The sequence below is a fragment of the Borostomias antarcticus genome (genome assembly GCF_949987555.1).
Source record: "Borostomias antarcticus genome assembly, chromosome: 22".
Taxonomy (NCBI): Eukaryota; Metazoa; Chordata; class Actinopteri; order Stomiiformes; family Stomiidae; genus Borostomias; species Borostomias antarcticus.
This window is the reverse complement of record NC_140255.1, coordinates 15,670,224-15,687,084: the sequence shown is the minus strand read 5'-3', so window position 1 is coordinate 15,687,084 and position 16,861 is coordinate 15,670,224. Positions and strand designations below refer to the sequence as shown.

Below are 16,861 nucleotides of genomic sequence, written 5' to 3'. Positions count from 1 at the left end.
TCTACCACACCCTGTGTGTCCAGCACGCGCACGCACACACACACACACACACACACACACACACACACACACACACACACACACACACACACACACACACACACACACACACACACACAGTTGATGATGTGTCCACTGAGATCAGTAATAGGGGCAGGTTAATAACAGATCCAGCAAAGCTCTCCTCAGCAGCGGACAGCGCGGCCTGCCTGACGGCGCTCTGCTCTCCTCCCTGTGTCCTGTAGTCCCTCGGAGACAGCATGGCGGACGAGTTTGGCCAGCAGGTGAAGAAGGTGACTCTGGCCATGGGCGCCTCCCTCAGCGACCAGGAGCTGGACCGTATCCCTCGGGACATGAGACAGCACGGTGGGGCTAAAGAGGTCATACTCTGACTAAAGAAGCGGGTATACTCTGACTAAAGAAGGGGGTATACTCTGACTAAAGAAGTGGATATATTCTGACTAAAGAAGTGGGTATACTCTGACTAAAGAAGTGGATATATTCTGACTAAAGAAGTGGGTATACTCTGACTAAAGAAGTGGGTATACTCTGACTAAAGAAGTGGGTATACTCTGACTAAAGAAGTGGGTATACTCTGACTAAAGAAGTGGGTATACTCTGACTAAAGAAGTGGATATATTCTGACTAAAGAAGTGGGTATACTCTGACTAAAGAAGTGGGTATACTCTGACTAAAGAAGTGGGTATATTCTGACTAAAGAAGTGGATATACTCTGACTAAAGAAGTCATACTCTGACTAAAGAAGCAGGTATACTCTGACTTAAGAAGCATGAATAAAGAAGCAGGTATACTCTGAATAAAGAAGCGGGCATACTTTGACTAAGAGTGGGTATACACTGGCTATGTTAAAGTGTGAGGGACTGAATGTCCATTTCTGTGCAGGCAACTTCAATTACAACAAGTTTCTGGACTACATGAGGCAGTTCAGGCAGTTCAAGACATCAGAGCAACAAGAGGAGTCCATAAAGAAAGCCTTTCATATGTTAGACAAAGATGGCAGCGGCTACATTGAGTGCAACGAAATCAAGTAAGATTTGCAGTTGTAGCTGATATTAAGAAAGTGAGACAATTAGGCACAACGTTAAGTATAGGTATATTGAGCATTTTGCATACTTAACTATTCTCCTGCAACCAAACTCTATTCTATCATATCACCATGCGCAGGTACATCCTGTCGATTGTGCCCAGTTCAGTTCCTGTACTGCCGCTGTCTGATGAGGAGGCGGAGGCCATCATTCAGGTGGCGGACACAGACGGAGACGGACGCATCGACTACACAGGTGAGTGGAGGCTGTACTGACTTACCATGGCCACTAGGGGTCAGCAAATGGTCACATTCACGGGGAACAGCAGTGAACTGCATAGACAGCATATTCCTGTGTTCCATGATTACAAATCCTTATGATCCAGCAAGCATGTTATCTTTCACAGATATCTCACGTTATAACAAATGTGGCATTGTGATAGAGGCATCAAAACCAGGATATTCCAACACTAATAACCATAGTGCACACCGAAGTGGGTCAGACGTCAGACGTGATGTGATTAAATGATTACCTTTTGGTTTAATTGGTAACAGGGTGGACTTGTAGGAGCAAACCTCATTGTCCCTAACACAGGGTGGACTTGTAGGAACACATTGTGCACAACACTGTGATAGTGACACAAGCAGCCTGGAGGAAGCCTGACAGCTTCCCTCTTTATTTGACTATAATCTTGAGGTACACAAATGAGATCCCTGTTTGTCTTACTGATTTCATCTTCAGACCTGCATAATTGTACAACAGCATAGTGTCCTGGCTGTACTCTGCGTCCAGCTGTTAGACATAAATGTTTGGCAGACACTGCTGGGGTGTAATACATGACTCATTATTGGGTGGTGAACTCCCTTAGGTTGCATTTCCATCCCTCCGCTCGAACTGACAGTAACCCCCACCCCCTCTCTCTCTTTCTCCCCCCTCTCTCTGCTCTCTCTCTCTCTTTCTCTCTCTCTCTGCCCCCCACCCTCTCTCTCTCATAGAGTTCTCTGACATGGTCAAACAGGAGAAGAAACCAAAGAAGTAGAGTCACATGTCTTCTCTCTTCGCCAGGACTCAGTTTGGAGCAACAGCACATTGTTGGGACATCATAGTCTTTGTGGTAATTTCTTTAAAATAAGTGTGAAATGTGAGTCTTTAGAGGGCTATAGTGTTGTGATATTGTGTTGGGGAATGTTGTTGTCGGCTTCATCTAAAAGAGAAGTGTTAGTGCCCGGTCTTGTCTTATCTGAGCTGAACACATTTTAAGTCTGCAGAATGGAAGGGAGTTTTAACACACACATGCTATCTGCCCATAGGTTCTCACCAAGGTACCAGACACATTCACAATGTCACCCTGCCACCACAAACACTTCACAAAAACACAGTACTGGCAAAAGAATGTTAAAACCATGAGGCTGAGCTGTGAGAGTCGCCATTCCCGCCCGAACCTTCTCCAGCACCATATGTTGAACTCTAGACACACAAGAAACTAACAAAAGGTGTATTGCTCATTTTACTTATTTATTACAGTACTGTATATGAAAACATACATTTTAGACATTGCACAAGGAGACCACTCCCATTTCACTGCATTGGACCCTTGTAGTGACAAAAGAAGTAATGCACTAGGCCCCCCCTGTAAAGGAAGCTGTTAAAAGCTGTTGTTAGTCCACCAAATACAATGTGTCAGTTAAAAATGTTATTATTCTAAAATGTGTGATTATTTGAATAAAAGTTTCTTCCCTGATTCAACGGTGTCTTTGGTGTTTCCCTGCATCACAAGGATGAGCAGTTGAGAAATGCTCTGCATCTACAGTCAGTGTGTTACTCTGTTCCTGTCCTGTAATACATAACCTAACCCTAACCCTGTAGAATGTCATTAACTGTGCTCCTGTCCTGTCATGTGGTACAGTACGTCACCTACATGTGACAGCTTCCCGGGTGATCAGAGTGTCAGTGGTCACATGACTCCCAAGGTGTGTGCTCCCAACCCCAAGGCTCCACAGTGACATCATCGGGGATTTATAATGAGCTGAAACCGTGATTCTTCATGACCTTTGACCTTCTGCTATTTGAGTTCAGAGAACAACCCAGGTGCTCCAGCCTCCCAGGCAGATTCTGCTAGAACTCTAAGCCATCGGACCTTTGGTCGCTGACAACGTGCCCTCTTCTGTCTTGTTGTGGAAACATCACCTCACTTCAAATAATGACAATCCTCTTTCCAAACAAGAGATTCACATTAAGGAAGAGGTCGATAGTTAAGACAACATTCCTATCAATATTGCATGGCTCCATAGGAACAAGTACATGTGTGCTTATAAAAAAAAGTTAAAAAGAATAAGTTAATTTTTGAAAACAGACAGGAAATCAATTTAATTACTTCCACCCCAGCAACAGCATAGGGCGAGAGGTCATGTTTTTGATGGCATGTGTGCGTGCGTGGGTGCGTGTGCGTGCATTTGATTGTTTGTTTGTTTGTTTGTCAGCAGGATTATGCAAAAACAACTGGACTGATTCTCCTGAAACCTGGTGGAAGGATGTAGGATGGTCAGTATGGTCCAACTAGAGCCCATTACATTATGGAGCAGATCTGAAGCATGAAGCATGGGTCGGGTCCACGGGCCACCAAAACATCACCTCTATTCATTTTTTGAACTAGGATTACGCAAAAATGACCTGACGGATTTTCATGAAACTCGGTGGAGGAGTGTAGCTCCTTAGTAACCATTACATTTTGGAGCGGATCTGAATCACAGCCCAGATCCACGAATGAAGAGAAAACATAGAACGAAGCCAGCTCCCTGTGTGGGGTGCTAGAGATACAGGGTTTTGACTGGGGTGTGCAGGGGGAGGGCCTGGAGTGCACCGCCCCCCCCCCCCCCCCCCCCCCCCCCCTCCCCCCGCCAGCTGCAACCCGAGGGGGGCGCCACAGAGCCGCCCAAACACGACCGCCCATTCACCTCCAGTCATTTTTTGGACTTAGGCTCAGGACCACTTATTAATAAGCGGGGGAAGTCCGCTGACTTGGGCTCAGGAGCCAAAAATTAATTGTCAATGGAGTGGGTGAAACTGCCATATCACGACATGGGAAGGTCACAGATACAAGGGGTTTTGACATTTGCATAACCCTCTCGACCCAACGATTAGAGCAGTGCCAAACATGTCCTGCTCGTTCGCACACACGTGCGCAGGCACAGAGCCACGAAATGCATTCATGAACGGAGGCCTGTGCTTTCCAAGCACCATTTCTAAGTTTCCAAATATTTCTCAGCGACTTTGGTGAAATGTTCACTTGTTTGGTGACCCACCACTCGGCAAACACACACACACACACACACACACACACACAGGAACATGAAGATCGGAATAGACCATGACTACTGCCAGCAGTATTTAGGCCAGGAGGGATATTTTAAGCAGGTGTCCGCCCGTCCCTTGTCAGTTCTCTAGAAACCCACAGTTAAGATTTCCTAGTCATCCGTATCACATCGCACCGCTAAAATCACCTCAGCTCTTTGTTATAAAAAAACAACTATTAAGCGCTTCACTAAGCTCCATAAAAGCAACTGCACTTCCCGTGCGCTCCTGTGTGCCCCCCCCCACCACCCAGAGCACATGTCACTTCCTGGTGCGGGCTGCGCAGCTGCCGCGGTTGCCGTGGCGATGTGAGGCGCTCACTGGCGCATGTAGAGGCGGATGAGTCCGGCGCGGTGGAGCTGCTGCCAGAGGTCCATTTCCAGCCGCAGGTCGTGGTTGATGAAGAACCCGACGGGGTGGAAGGTGCGGTCATAGTAGTGGTCCGAGTACCGACTGTAGTCCGGGGTCATGAACCCGTAGGCACTCACCTGAAAACACAGACACACACACACCCACACAGGGCTGAGCTCAGCTACCGGTAATCACATTGACACAGCTGATATAAGCTACTGCAGATAGCACAGCACATTTTATGAGGGCTATCTGGCTTGAGTAAACAAGAATCAAACGGTCAAGCAAGCACAGTCACGTCAGAGCGGTTGGTTCCTAACAGGTCTGTACACGTTCGGCTCTGTGCTACGTGTCGGTGGCGGCTTTGTGTACCTGGTCACAGGTATGCAAGGCGGCCAGCAGCATCACGGCGCCCGTGGATGGACGGTATATATCCTTGTACCTGGTCTGCAGGGCATGGGAGCGCAGGAATCTGAACCAGACACAACACACGGAACAGCTTGTTAAATATGTAAAAGGAGAAACATTATCGTCTCTGGCCCAGTTCTCAGGGAAGTTATGATGGCCTCCAGAGCACTCAAGAACACTGATGATAATTCCTTGTGGTCAGCTATGTACCACCTATGAGGAACTAGACGCCCTGGGGAGATGAATCTCTTATCAGTCTCCATCCCAACTCAGTCAGTACGTCCTAAATAGGACTGGGAACCAGACATGGTTCACTTATCTATTTCAGCACCTCATAAGGAAGCTCTGTCTTGGCACTGAAACACAGAAGTTGTTGAAATAGACAGGAACAGCGAGTTTTCCTATTGTGAGCGAACCTGCTGCCTCAGATTCATATTTCAGGCTGGAGGCTCTTTTGTAAGCCCAGGTGTGTGTTACCTGAGCTCTCTCCTTAGATTGTAATTGATCGTGGTCACACTCCTCCTAGTCCGGCTTCGCTCTTGCTCACCTGTTTCTGAGGTAACGGATGAAGTCCGGATGGTACATCTTGAACTTCTCTGCTGTCACATTTTGTCCGAAGTAAGTGGGAGGCCTAGGAGAAAAAGGAGTGCATGTTAACTTAAACTACCTTAACAAACACACAGGACATCAAAGTCAACCTTTGCTAGTTATCAGAAGCTCATGTAACCGAGTGACAAAGTGTCCTTGTGAGTCCCAGGTACAGTAGAGGTAGCGAGTGGTTGGTCAAACTCACTCTGAGATAGGACATCCCTATTGTCACAATTGTCAGCGCGTCCTCCTCCCAGGCGCGGGAGACCCGGGTTCTAGTCCTGCCCTGGGCATGCTGAGACAGACGGGTTACACTTACGACTGGCTCTTCTCGGGGCCCCTCTTCACCGGGGTGTGTGTGGCGGCGGCCTTCATCAGGAGATAGTCCCGGTCGTGGTCAGGCAGGAACACGTAGCGGGTCTCCTGAGAGGGAGGGGGCCGATTGAGATGGTCAGGTCAGTACAATGCCAGACTCACCCGCTACCCCGGGTGGGTCAGTGGGTTGGTTTGGGTACACGTTGGCGGGTGGGGGGTCTCTCACCTCGGACTGAGGTGGTCCACCGTAGCCCTCCGCCGCGTAGCTGCGCATGGAGTTGCGCATGGTGTTGGTGGAGAAGGTGTACAGGGAGGTCCGCCCCCCCACGTCCTGCTGTAAGCCCTGAGTGATCGCCCCGTTGGTCCTGGAATTCCCAAAATACACACACACGTACGAACAAAGACACACACACACAGACACACACACACACACAGACGAACAAAGACACACAGACGAACAAAGACACACACACAGACAAACAAAGACACACACACACACAGGCGAACAAAGACACACAGACAAACAAAGACACACACACACACAGGCGAACAAAGACACACAGACAAACAAAGACACACACGTACAGTACAGCAACAACATCAATGACCATTTACTGTAGGCACTGCAGTAACCACACTTGTTGACTGAGGCAACTGAGGATGTTAACTAATACTGCCCCAGATGATATGCTCAAAAGGACACGAGTGGTTTACTCAAGATGGAAATGGCGCAATGAATTGAGTCGTCACACAGTGAAAATTTTGCAGAAGGAACATCTAGCCTGGCGATTGCATTATTTGAATGAGTGAGCTGAATTTGTGGTGGCTGGTCGGAAGTGTGTTCCCAGAGGGCAGCCCCCTCTACCTGAAGACATAATGGTGCTGGTCGATCTCCCGTCCTTGCTTGGAGCCGTTCAGTATGCCCCCGTTGCCCACCACCGCACAGCGGACACAGCGGGACCCGTTGCCCCTGTGGGCCCAGTCGTCAAACATCTGCCGGTTGGTGTCCGTGTTGAGGACGGAGAGGGAGTCCACCAGAGCTGTGGAAAAACAAACCAGAAAAACATTCACTATTCAGTCTGTTTACATTTCATTCCAAACCCCCGAGATTTGTTTTGGATTCCTTGGAAATGTTGAATCCCTCCCAGAGACCAGGAAATGAGAGAGGCTTTCCACAGATACATGGAGGCCCTCGACAAATCAAACTGGTCTGGACAAAACGGCCATGCAATAACGGATTGCCCCTGAGGTGTGAATCCATCGTGTACATTCTAATAGATCAGAATTTTAGATGACGATGACATTTGTCATACACCTACACTTTACATATAGCCTACTATACTTTTGGTTCGTATTCTATTCCACTTTTCTTTTTATTATTATTATTATTATTATTGTTGTTATTATTATTGTGCTTATTATTATTATTATTATTGTTATTATTATTGTTGTTATTATTATTATTATTATCATCATCTTGTAAATGATTATTCTGTTGTTGCTGCAAGACTCAGGAGCCAGAACCCAAGACTTTTACTCCCCTATACTTGTATGACGAACATAACAATAAAGACATCTTGAACCTTGAATCCTGAAGCGTCCTTGATTGAATGATTCCAGATGTGCACTTCCACTCTTAAATACAGATATGAAAAGATCAAAGGACACTTGGGATTACACTGCCCTAAAGAAGCCACCTAGTCTGGGATTAATCTGGATGGATTTGGGGGAAACAGGTCATATCTAGATGAGTATTTACTCTGGAAGTCCAGTCCTCCCCAGCCATGGGCTCCGGGGTATTGCCTCAGGCGCTCGTACTGGTCCCTGGTGGCGTGCTTGGCCCACTGAAGCACCGGGATCTGCCCCAGAAACCTCCCCCCGAACTCGGTCTGCGACACCCTGCTGCGGACGCTGTCTGGACAGTCCTGGAGGAGACACACATATGGTCCACCATGTCATGCGGAATGTTGGTCACATTCTCAAGCAAAACACAAAACTCATCAACAGTTTCCTAGAAAAAGCAACGTTTGAACATTCACATTCTGTTTTTATACTGTAGATACAACTCTAAACACAACATATTTAAATCTCTCTTAACCAATCATTGAACTGTTTGAAGATGCAAAGAAACAAAGCCATGGATAAGAATCAGCCGCCTTTTGAAATACAGTAGGTGTTGACCTCCACCCCCGTCTTATCATCTACAGGATCTTCCCACAAGAGGTGTCATAAACCTCCTTCAACTGAGCTGTTATTATGCTCATTGTTTTGGAGTCGTAAACCTCCATCAAAGACTTGAGGTAATTAACTCTCTAGATATCCCAGCATTCCTCTTGCTTACTAGTCAAATGTCACTTAGGCTGTAACACTATGGGAATGTCCTACTAGTTTAAATATTAGGAATGAAAGGAAAAAATGAAAATTCTACCACAAGATCCCCTGAAATCAAACGATTAGTAGATTTAGTAGGGGTCAATAACAAATGCAAAAGTTTCAGTCCATGCAGGGACTATCGTCAGTGCAATGCGAAGAGTGTGGGTGGCATTGTCCATATATAGCCTCATCAGTTCAGAATCAGTTTCCAAAGCTTCATTGGGCACACCTGTGGCCTCCTGCACTCAAGAGCATGTAACCAATTAGCAGTTTGCTATAGCAGAAATTGCTAAATGGAATGAAGTTTGCACAGATCCACACTAGTGCACATAGAAGCATACAACACCAGAGACATCAATATACACACAAAACAGCCATACTGTAGATTGCATATGATGAGGCTATATATGGACAATGCCACCCACACTCTTCGCATTGCACTGACGATAGTCCCTGCGTGGACTGAAATGTTTGCATAATGTTATTGATCCCTACTAAATCTACTAACCTTTTGATAAGACTTTGAGTCTGGTTATCTTTTTGTGTGCAAGTCCTCTTTTGCTGCTTTATGACTGTGGAAAACACACACTGTCATTACTACATACTGTATATACAATCATAGTAATTACATTCAGGGCCAGTCTTGGTCTACAGTGGCACCAATGTAACCTCAGAACACCTCTCTGCTTCTGGGCCTCAGTGTAGTCGGAGAACCTCAGGCAGGGTACTGTTGATCATTATGAGGTCCAGATTGAAGACAGAAGGAGAGTGAGGTTTTGCCACTATGGCTCCTGGAGCTTTGGAATGCCGTTCCTGAGCAAACCAGGCCTGCAGAGTCTGCAGCTGTTTTTAAATCCCTTCTTAAAACACATTTACAGAACTGCCTTTAATGTTTGATGATGTCATGTAATTTTACCTGCATGTCTCAATGTTTTTCAAGCACTTTGTTAGGCTACTATGAATAGTTTATTATTATTATTATTATTATTATTATTAGTAGTAGTAGTAGTAGTAGTAGTACTGTAGTAGTACTCTGATTAGATGTGCAATGCAGTACTGTATATTATCTTACAGTATATTCTCTTACTCTCTTACTCTTCACTCTTTTCTTTCTCTCTCTCTCTCTCTCTCTCTCTGTAGACCATGTGATGACTCTACAACATTCTTTCATGCTGATGACGTGGAGCAGGACCAGAGGGGAGAGGAACGATGCCAGGGCCTACAGTAACTGACTTCATTTCCCAGTAAACATTCACAGACGCACCGCAGAATGAGCACACTTCTCCAGGCTGTCACACAACTAGCGTCAGCTCCACAGATGAGTCACTCATCTACAGCAGAACAGACAGGCCTATATGAATGATATCCAGGCAGGTGACCCATAGACAGCTTACAGTAGGATGATGACTTTACAACATATAGTTGAGTCGTTGTGGAAAACATCTCTGTGATTACTACATTAATAAAATCTCTCTCTCAGCTATTATAGTACACTATACTATTGATTTGCTATTATAAATATTATATTATACTACTATTATATTATATCCTACTACTATATAACATGTTATATTATATTCTACTTTATATGTAGCTATATATTATATTATATACATTATAGGCCTACATAATGTCTCTCCTGATTTAATTGAACTGACCCACATCTTGATGTGACTGCTTTGGCAGACGGTATAGCCGAGACTGTAGACTTTGTTGCTGTACCTACTGTAAATAGTACTGTCAATAGTACCTGATTGTGCTTTTATAAATGCCCTTTGTGCATTTTTCTGCCTACTGTGCCTTTTTATTGTGTGTATAAGGCACGGGAATTTCCCCTCAGAGATCAATAAAGTTGATATCTAATCAATCGGTCGGTGGGTGGGTGGGATGGTCGGTCGGTATGTCTTTCTGTCTTCGTTCAAGGCCAGTCTTGGTCTACAGTAGCACCAATCTAGTCTCAGAGCTTCTCTCTGCTTATGAGCCACAGTGTAGTCAGAGATCCTCAGGCAGGGTACTGTCCATCATTACAAAGTCCAGATAGAAGCCTAAAGGAGAAGGAGTTTCACAGTGTTGTCGATATGCAGTTATGGCTGTCTAAATGACATGCAGGTGACCTCATGGCAATCCCACTTTACCCAGACAGCGGATTTTATTCTGTGTATAGCCTACTGGAGAGCGTTTCTAACAGCATGTCCCGCATGGTGGCGGGTCCTAAAGAGAGACACCCCCAGCCTGCGATCACACCAGCAGATCCTGTTTGTGTGAGGGAGGGAGGGAGGGCGCTCCAGAATCTGAACTCACGGTTAGGGGCGGGACGTTGTCGCTGGCGTAGCTGTCTCCGATGAAGGGAGGCTCGGTGAGCGGAGGTCTCAGGTCGGGGCCCGCGGTGGTCCTGGTCGCCTGGCTGGGGCGGGAGGTGAGAGGTGGTCTCAGACTTGAACCTGCGGTGGTCCCGGCCTCACCCTGGCCAGAGGAGCTGGCCGTCTCTCCAGGCCGCGGTCCGCCACTGCTCTCGCCTGGCGGGCGTCTGGTTGGGGCGGACTGCGTCTCCGAGGTTGTCGTCCCCGTGGCGCTCGAGTGCCGGCGGTCTGTGGGGGCCGAGGGAGGTGGAGGTGGAGCCGGGGTCTCCTGGTTAATAGGCTCAAGAGGCTCCTCGGAGACATGTGACCTGCGCGGGAACCAAATAAACGGCAACGAATGAACACGACACTTTGCGGCCCCCAGTATGCTGGAAGAAGTCTCTGTTTACCTGGCTAACTCTCCCACTCTTTAAGCTCATGGTAACAATGTTGTGGCTTATTTCTTCATACAGTGGAGGGTCCATGACTAGTAGCCTAGTTAGTCATTATAGTGAATGCCCTTCTGTCACTGACCAAAAATGTTCACAATGAGACACATTTCAACACTGCCTTTCACTACTGGAATTCATCAAGGAAACAACCCTGCTGCCAGTGACCAAAAAGCTTCACAATGAACCACATAGCAGCTTTGCCTTGCACTTCTGAAAACTTTCTCATGCCTAATCTCTCCTAAATGCCACATGAGCAACCGAGCGCTACAAAGGTAGGCCTACAATGACTGGCCAGATAGGAAGGTAGGTAGTAGACTACCTACTTTATTGACCAGTTCTGGGAGTACACAAGGTTACCTGCAGATCTCTGGTCATCAATCAATCAATCAAAGCTTTATTTGTATAGCACATTTCATACCCAGAGGCAACACAATGCGCTTTACAGAGAACAAGGGAGGTGGGTATACGACCCACCCCTACATATTCCAGAGGGAAGCAAAAAAAAACTGTAATCATGCCGATGGCCTCACAAGAACCAGAGGAGTGGGAGGTTTTTTAATCCTCCACTCTAACTGTCTCTCACATCGTGTAACGGCTGGCCATGAACTGAGCAAGCGGGAGCCGTTTCTGAACAACTGGTTTCAGTTTCAGTTCCCTATAATTTTGTGTCTAATTTCAAGTGCTGTTATGAGCTTTCTCTTTTAGGCCAATAATTAGTTGTGTCTGGATTCATATTTCCCCAACACTAGAGCAAAATTCTGAAGATAACAATCAAGTAAAACTGTGTAAACCCTCCCCTCAAAAAAGCAACTGTAGTTTTTTAATCGGGGAAAAAGCCTTCCTATCCAGATTGTTAGTAGGCCTACAGTTCTGTCGAACACGAAGACACACGCGATGCAGACAGCTGCGCGCCCAGGTAACCATGGCGCCCGCTCCATCCTGATTGGCTGCACCTGAGCCAGACGACAAACAACATCCTGCAGCTGGCACTCTCAACAGGAAGCCAGGCCAGTAAAACCCGGAAACATGACTAACATAACACGACATCAAAGCTTCAAAGAGTCAGCACTGCAGAGAGGATAATCTGAGGACCAGTAAAGAATGTTGATTGCAGAGTGTGGAGTGTTCCTCATAACGGCTCACAAGGAATACACACACACACACACACACACACACACAAAGCTACTACATCAGTGGTTCTCAACTGGTGGAGCCTCAGGACCCACATTTTTCCTTATCGCGACCCAAATTTATTCCAAAGCACTCAAATTTATTCCACAAAAATAGAAAAAGTCTGTGACACATAACACAACATTGGCACACGCTAAGGTTAGCCCACTTCCTGTCATGTCTCGTAAATAAATTATTGAAATTATTGAATTGAATTGAATTGTGTGTCCTGCAAAATAAAAACCCAACATTTTCTCTATAAATATATATATATTTTAAAATCCCTTAAAAAAAAAGAAAAGAAAAGGGAAACCGCCCACGAGGCCGGGACCCAATCAAAACGGCTCCGCGACCCACCTTTGGGTCACGACCCACCAGTTGAGAAACGCTGTACTACATCAACCAGACAATCAACCAGACTTCTCAACACAATCTCTCTCTTTAAATCCAGAGCGCTACAGAGTGGTGCATATTAAAAGGCACCTCATGACTCCTACATGGGATGCATGGAAAGCTGTAGTTTGGATCCAGAGGCATAAACACAAGGCTATTTGAAGACTGGCATTTAGATAAAAGCCCTGTCTGGAGGAATCCACGGGCTCTGGGCGTTCTAAATGAGAGACCTGAAGCCTGAACAGTTTCAATTATCATTGAGACTCTGAAATAGACCATTGAGAGGCGGCTGCCTTCGTTTCTTGACCCTTGCAATCTCAGTGCATCTCACCTGGTCTCACAAGCTTTTAGAGCTGGAGGATTGCCCGCTACGATGAGGCTTACATTTCACATGTGTGACAGACCACCTCCAGTTGAAAGACCATTCCTCCAGCTTATATCATTAGTCTCGCTGCTTGCATTGTGTGGCTCCTTTGTCAAAAACCATAATGGCATGACTTGCAAGAGGGGGGAAAAAGTGGTCATTGAAACCCTTGGAAGTACTTAGTCCCTCTGAGATCTCAGACAGCTTAACCCTGCTCATGACCCTAACCCTAACCCTAGACACGGACACAGTCTGAGAGAAAAAACATGGACCAAAGGATTTTAGACTCTTGGCTGTCATACCAAGTCAAACCAATAACCCAGGAATATGATGAACTTGATTGGATCCACTTAAAACATTTTGATAGACTAAAATCTTTGATTTATGATATAATGATGCGTTATGCTGATAGCTAGTGTAGACAGCGTACCTGCTCGATTCCCGGGTGTAGCTGGCGCCAGGCAGGCGTGCCAACATCACCATGTGCCAGGGCACCCGGATCTCCAGGCTCACACACAGAACGTAGACACCCAGCAGGGCGCAGATGGCCAGGAAGCAGAGCCCTAGACTCCTCCTCCTCCGGCCGCCCGTGGCCGCCGCGGGGAGCTCGTCCCTGGGCAGTAGGCGGTACATGTGCCCCCTGCCCTCCTCCATGCCCACCAGAGCTACATGAGGACACGGGGAAGGGGACGGGGTTACGGGGTGGGAGGGGCAGGGGGGGGCCAGGTGGGCGGAGCCAGAGAAGAAGCGTTGGGGTGGGTGGAGTTTTCTGGTCAGAAATTCATAAAAGGATCTTTAAAGTGTGTTCGTTCTCACACTGTGGCAGAGAGCGGGAGGGAGGGGGGGGGGGGGAGAGAGAGAGAGAGAGTATGAGTGTGTGTGTGTGTGAGAGAGAGAAAGAGAGAGAAGAGAGAGAGAGAAGGGGGGTTCGAAGAGAGAGACAGGAAGGGAGTGACAGAGAAAGAGATGTATGTGTGTGTGTGGGGGGGGGGGGGCAGAGAGAGAGAGAGACAAAGGATCAGAGAGAGAGAAATGCACGGGAAACAGTATCCATGTCAACAGAGCTGCTCCCAATAATCTCTTTTTAATGAATCTCTCTCTGTATCTGACAGGCAAAGGATCCATATCATTGTACTACGTCAAATGCCTCTTTTGTTACACAGGGTTGGTTACCAAGCACAGGAAGGATAGAACTGTCACAGTTCAGCAATATGGTTGTTGAACTGACACTTCCTAGCAAACAAGCTCTACAGTAATGTTGTCAAGGCAAGGGAAATAGGGTAATGATGATTGCTGATGAGTTACGGCAGTAAACCAGAACAACTCTCAGAGGAAATGTAGGATTTATGGAGCCCCCATTTTGTGGTCACAAACAACTATGTGACTCTGAGATCCTCCAGAGTCTGAAGACATTAACATGTCCGTGACCAAGACCTCCTCACTGGTTCTCACCTGGGACACTGATCTCTAGAAAATACTAATTCTGACACTAACACTTAGTTAAGTAGTTACTAAACTTCAGCACTTAGTTCAGTAGTTACTTAAGTCTAGCACTTAGTTAAGCAGTTACTTAACTCTTGCACTTAGTTAAGTAGTTACAGTCCTTGAAGTTCATCAACTAGTGATTGAGTGGAAAAAGAGGTAGGCAATGACAACGCCAATGATACACATCTTCAGCTTGCTTTCAGTTCTTGTCAGAAGATAAATGGGGTTAGGAAAGAATGTTCAGTGATCCCTTGATGAGCTTAGTTGAAAACAGACATTTAAAGGAAAATGGAGACAAAGTTTACTCTTTAAAAGGTCTTAGAGAAGAAGCATTTAAATAGCCTGGCAGTACTATCCTCTTAGATAAATCAAATGTTAGAAAAGTAATAACATTAATTTCTTTAATTCAAAAGTTTCTCCTCCTAAATGTAAAGATAAGTGCAGATCTTGAATAAACCCTCAAAATAACTTACTGTGCTTTGCTTGTCAAAGTTCACCACATTCAAAAGTGACTTGGCATGCCTGTAAAATCTCCCTTTCTCACTCTTCTCTTTTTCTCTCCCTCTCTTTCTCACTCTTCTTTTTCTCTCCCTCTCTCTGACTCACTATTACCTTCTCTCCCTTTGTCTTGAAACAAAAAAGCTGTCTTAACACATAGAAGATAAAGTTTTAATGCCCGCTCACCCACAGCTGTTCCAGTCCTCCTGTGACAGCATTAAGCCCTCTGACTCAAGAGTTCTCTAACCAGACTGCAGGGTACACCGTACACCGCTCTCTACCCCACCACGGCATGGGCGGGGCCATTGTGCAATGAGCAACAGCTGCTGGCAATTGGTCAACACCCCCCACCCCCTAGTGAGAGGAAAGGGGGGCGGTGGGGTTGAGAGAGAGACCCTTACAGATGAGCACAAACCCAGACATGAGGGGACAGAGCTGCGGGAAAATCCTTGCTATGCTCACAATGTGAGGAGCCTCTTAAATCACACAGTCCTCTAGTGAGTGAGGCGACGGTGCAGCCACGCAGACACCCACACCACTCATGAACACCAGCACAGCGGCACACGTCAGAGGGGACAGGCAGCAACATGCAGGGAGTCAAGTCCCTCAGATCTCTGGGTCGACTGCTCTCCCAGCAGGGACAGTGGCTCAGATCTCTGGGGACAGAGACGGCAGCCGATCTCTGGGTTCAGCAAACTCCAGTCTCACTTCCACACAGAGAAGTTATCAGCAGTTGCCCCTTATCCTGGCAGTTACCCCTACCTCCTCCCCCCTCCCCCCTTCTCCCTCAGGGGCCAGTCAGCTGGGACCTGAAGTCCAGCTGGAACCCTGGGTTGGCCAGAGAATAGTCCAGTGTGTTCTTCAGGGACTGGGTCCTCTGAAAGGTAACCTACAGAATGGAGAGATGCCTTCCAATAAACACCTCCGGTGGCTTTAGCACTGTCACAGGGAGGACGAGAGGTGACACGGAGAGGGAGAGGCAGAGAGAGAGAGATAGAGTGAGGCAGAGAGAGAGAGAGGCAGAGAGAGACAGAGGCAGAAAGAGAGGCAGAGTAGGTCAGTCGAAGACATTATTCCAGATGTATAGGCAACTGCATCCCTTGTGGGTTTTAAAGTTGTTCATAAAGATACTATAGCGAGGGGGGAAATGGTTTGAACAAATCCCACTGACTGATGCGTACATACCGTAGAAAGACATTACACATGACACAACAGCATCATCATATTCAGCACTGTATATTGCTCTCATGACATTTAAACTGTTATCAATGCTAGAATCAGCACTCCCACATAAAAACAGTAACCAGTCACCATAGAAAAAAACATCAATTCAGTAATTTCACACATAGCAAAAGCAACCACGAAACAAGACACATTGTTTCTTGGCCTCAGTGAATAAAGAGAAGTCGACTTTATTTCAAATAGACTTTGTTCTCTTTATTGTGTTTGTGAGGATCAGCCAAGATTTCTTCACAGTCATAACCATCGCTATGGATAACAACATAATAATAAAACTAGACTAAAGCAATAAAAAGCATACTGTAATTAAGATTCAGTAAAGAGCTCCAAGTAAGGGGGACACATGGGGTTACATTACACTAGATATATATAAAAATTAAAACAAAAGTAATCAAAGACAGCTGGAGTGGTTTTTGTACAAAGTCAAATTTAACACCATGCAAGTGTGGTGTGTGTGATCTTGGCCATTCCAGGTCAAAGAGAGAGGAA

At 46.3% G+C, this 16,861-nt stretch overlaps 2 protein-coding genes across 2 annotated transcripts; one reads left to right on the top strand and one right to left on the bottom strand.

Moving 5' to 3' along the window:
* Positions 1–260: 260 nt before the first annotated feature.
* Positions 261–2,085, top strand: LOC311323826 (parvalbumin-like EF-hand-containing protein; the record flags this gene model as incomplete). The annotated part of the gene is made up of 4 exons (XM_084456126.1): positions 261–366; positions 904–1,048; positions 1,186–1,301; positions 2,042–2,085. 4 exons carry the CDS (start codon positions 261–263, stop codon positions 2,083–2,085), a joined length of 411 nt encoding a protein of 136 aa, XP_084312252.1.
* Positions 2,086–4,714: 2,629 nt separating this feature from the next.
* Positions 4,715–15,439, bottom strand: st6galnac (ST6 (alpha-N-acetyl-neuraminyl-2,3-beta-galactosyl-1,3)-N-acetylgalactosaminide alpha-2,6-sialyltransferase; the record flags this gene model as incomplete). Its single annotated transcript, XM_084456125.1, has 10 exons — positions 4,715–4,885; positions 5,121–5,220; positions 5,704–5,787; positions 6,064–6,167; positions 6,286–6,424; positions 6,925–7,099; positions 7,819–7,984; positions 10,734–11,100; positions 13,581–13,815; positions 15,415–15,439. 10 exons carry the CDS (start codon positions 15,437–15,439, stop codon positions 4,715–4,717), a joined length of 1,566 nt encoding a protein of 521 aa, XP_084312251.1.
* Positions 15,440–16,861: the final 1,422 nt, after the last annotated feature.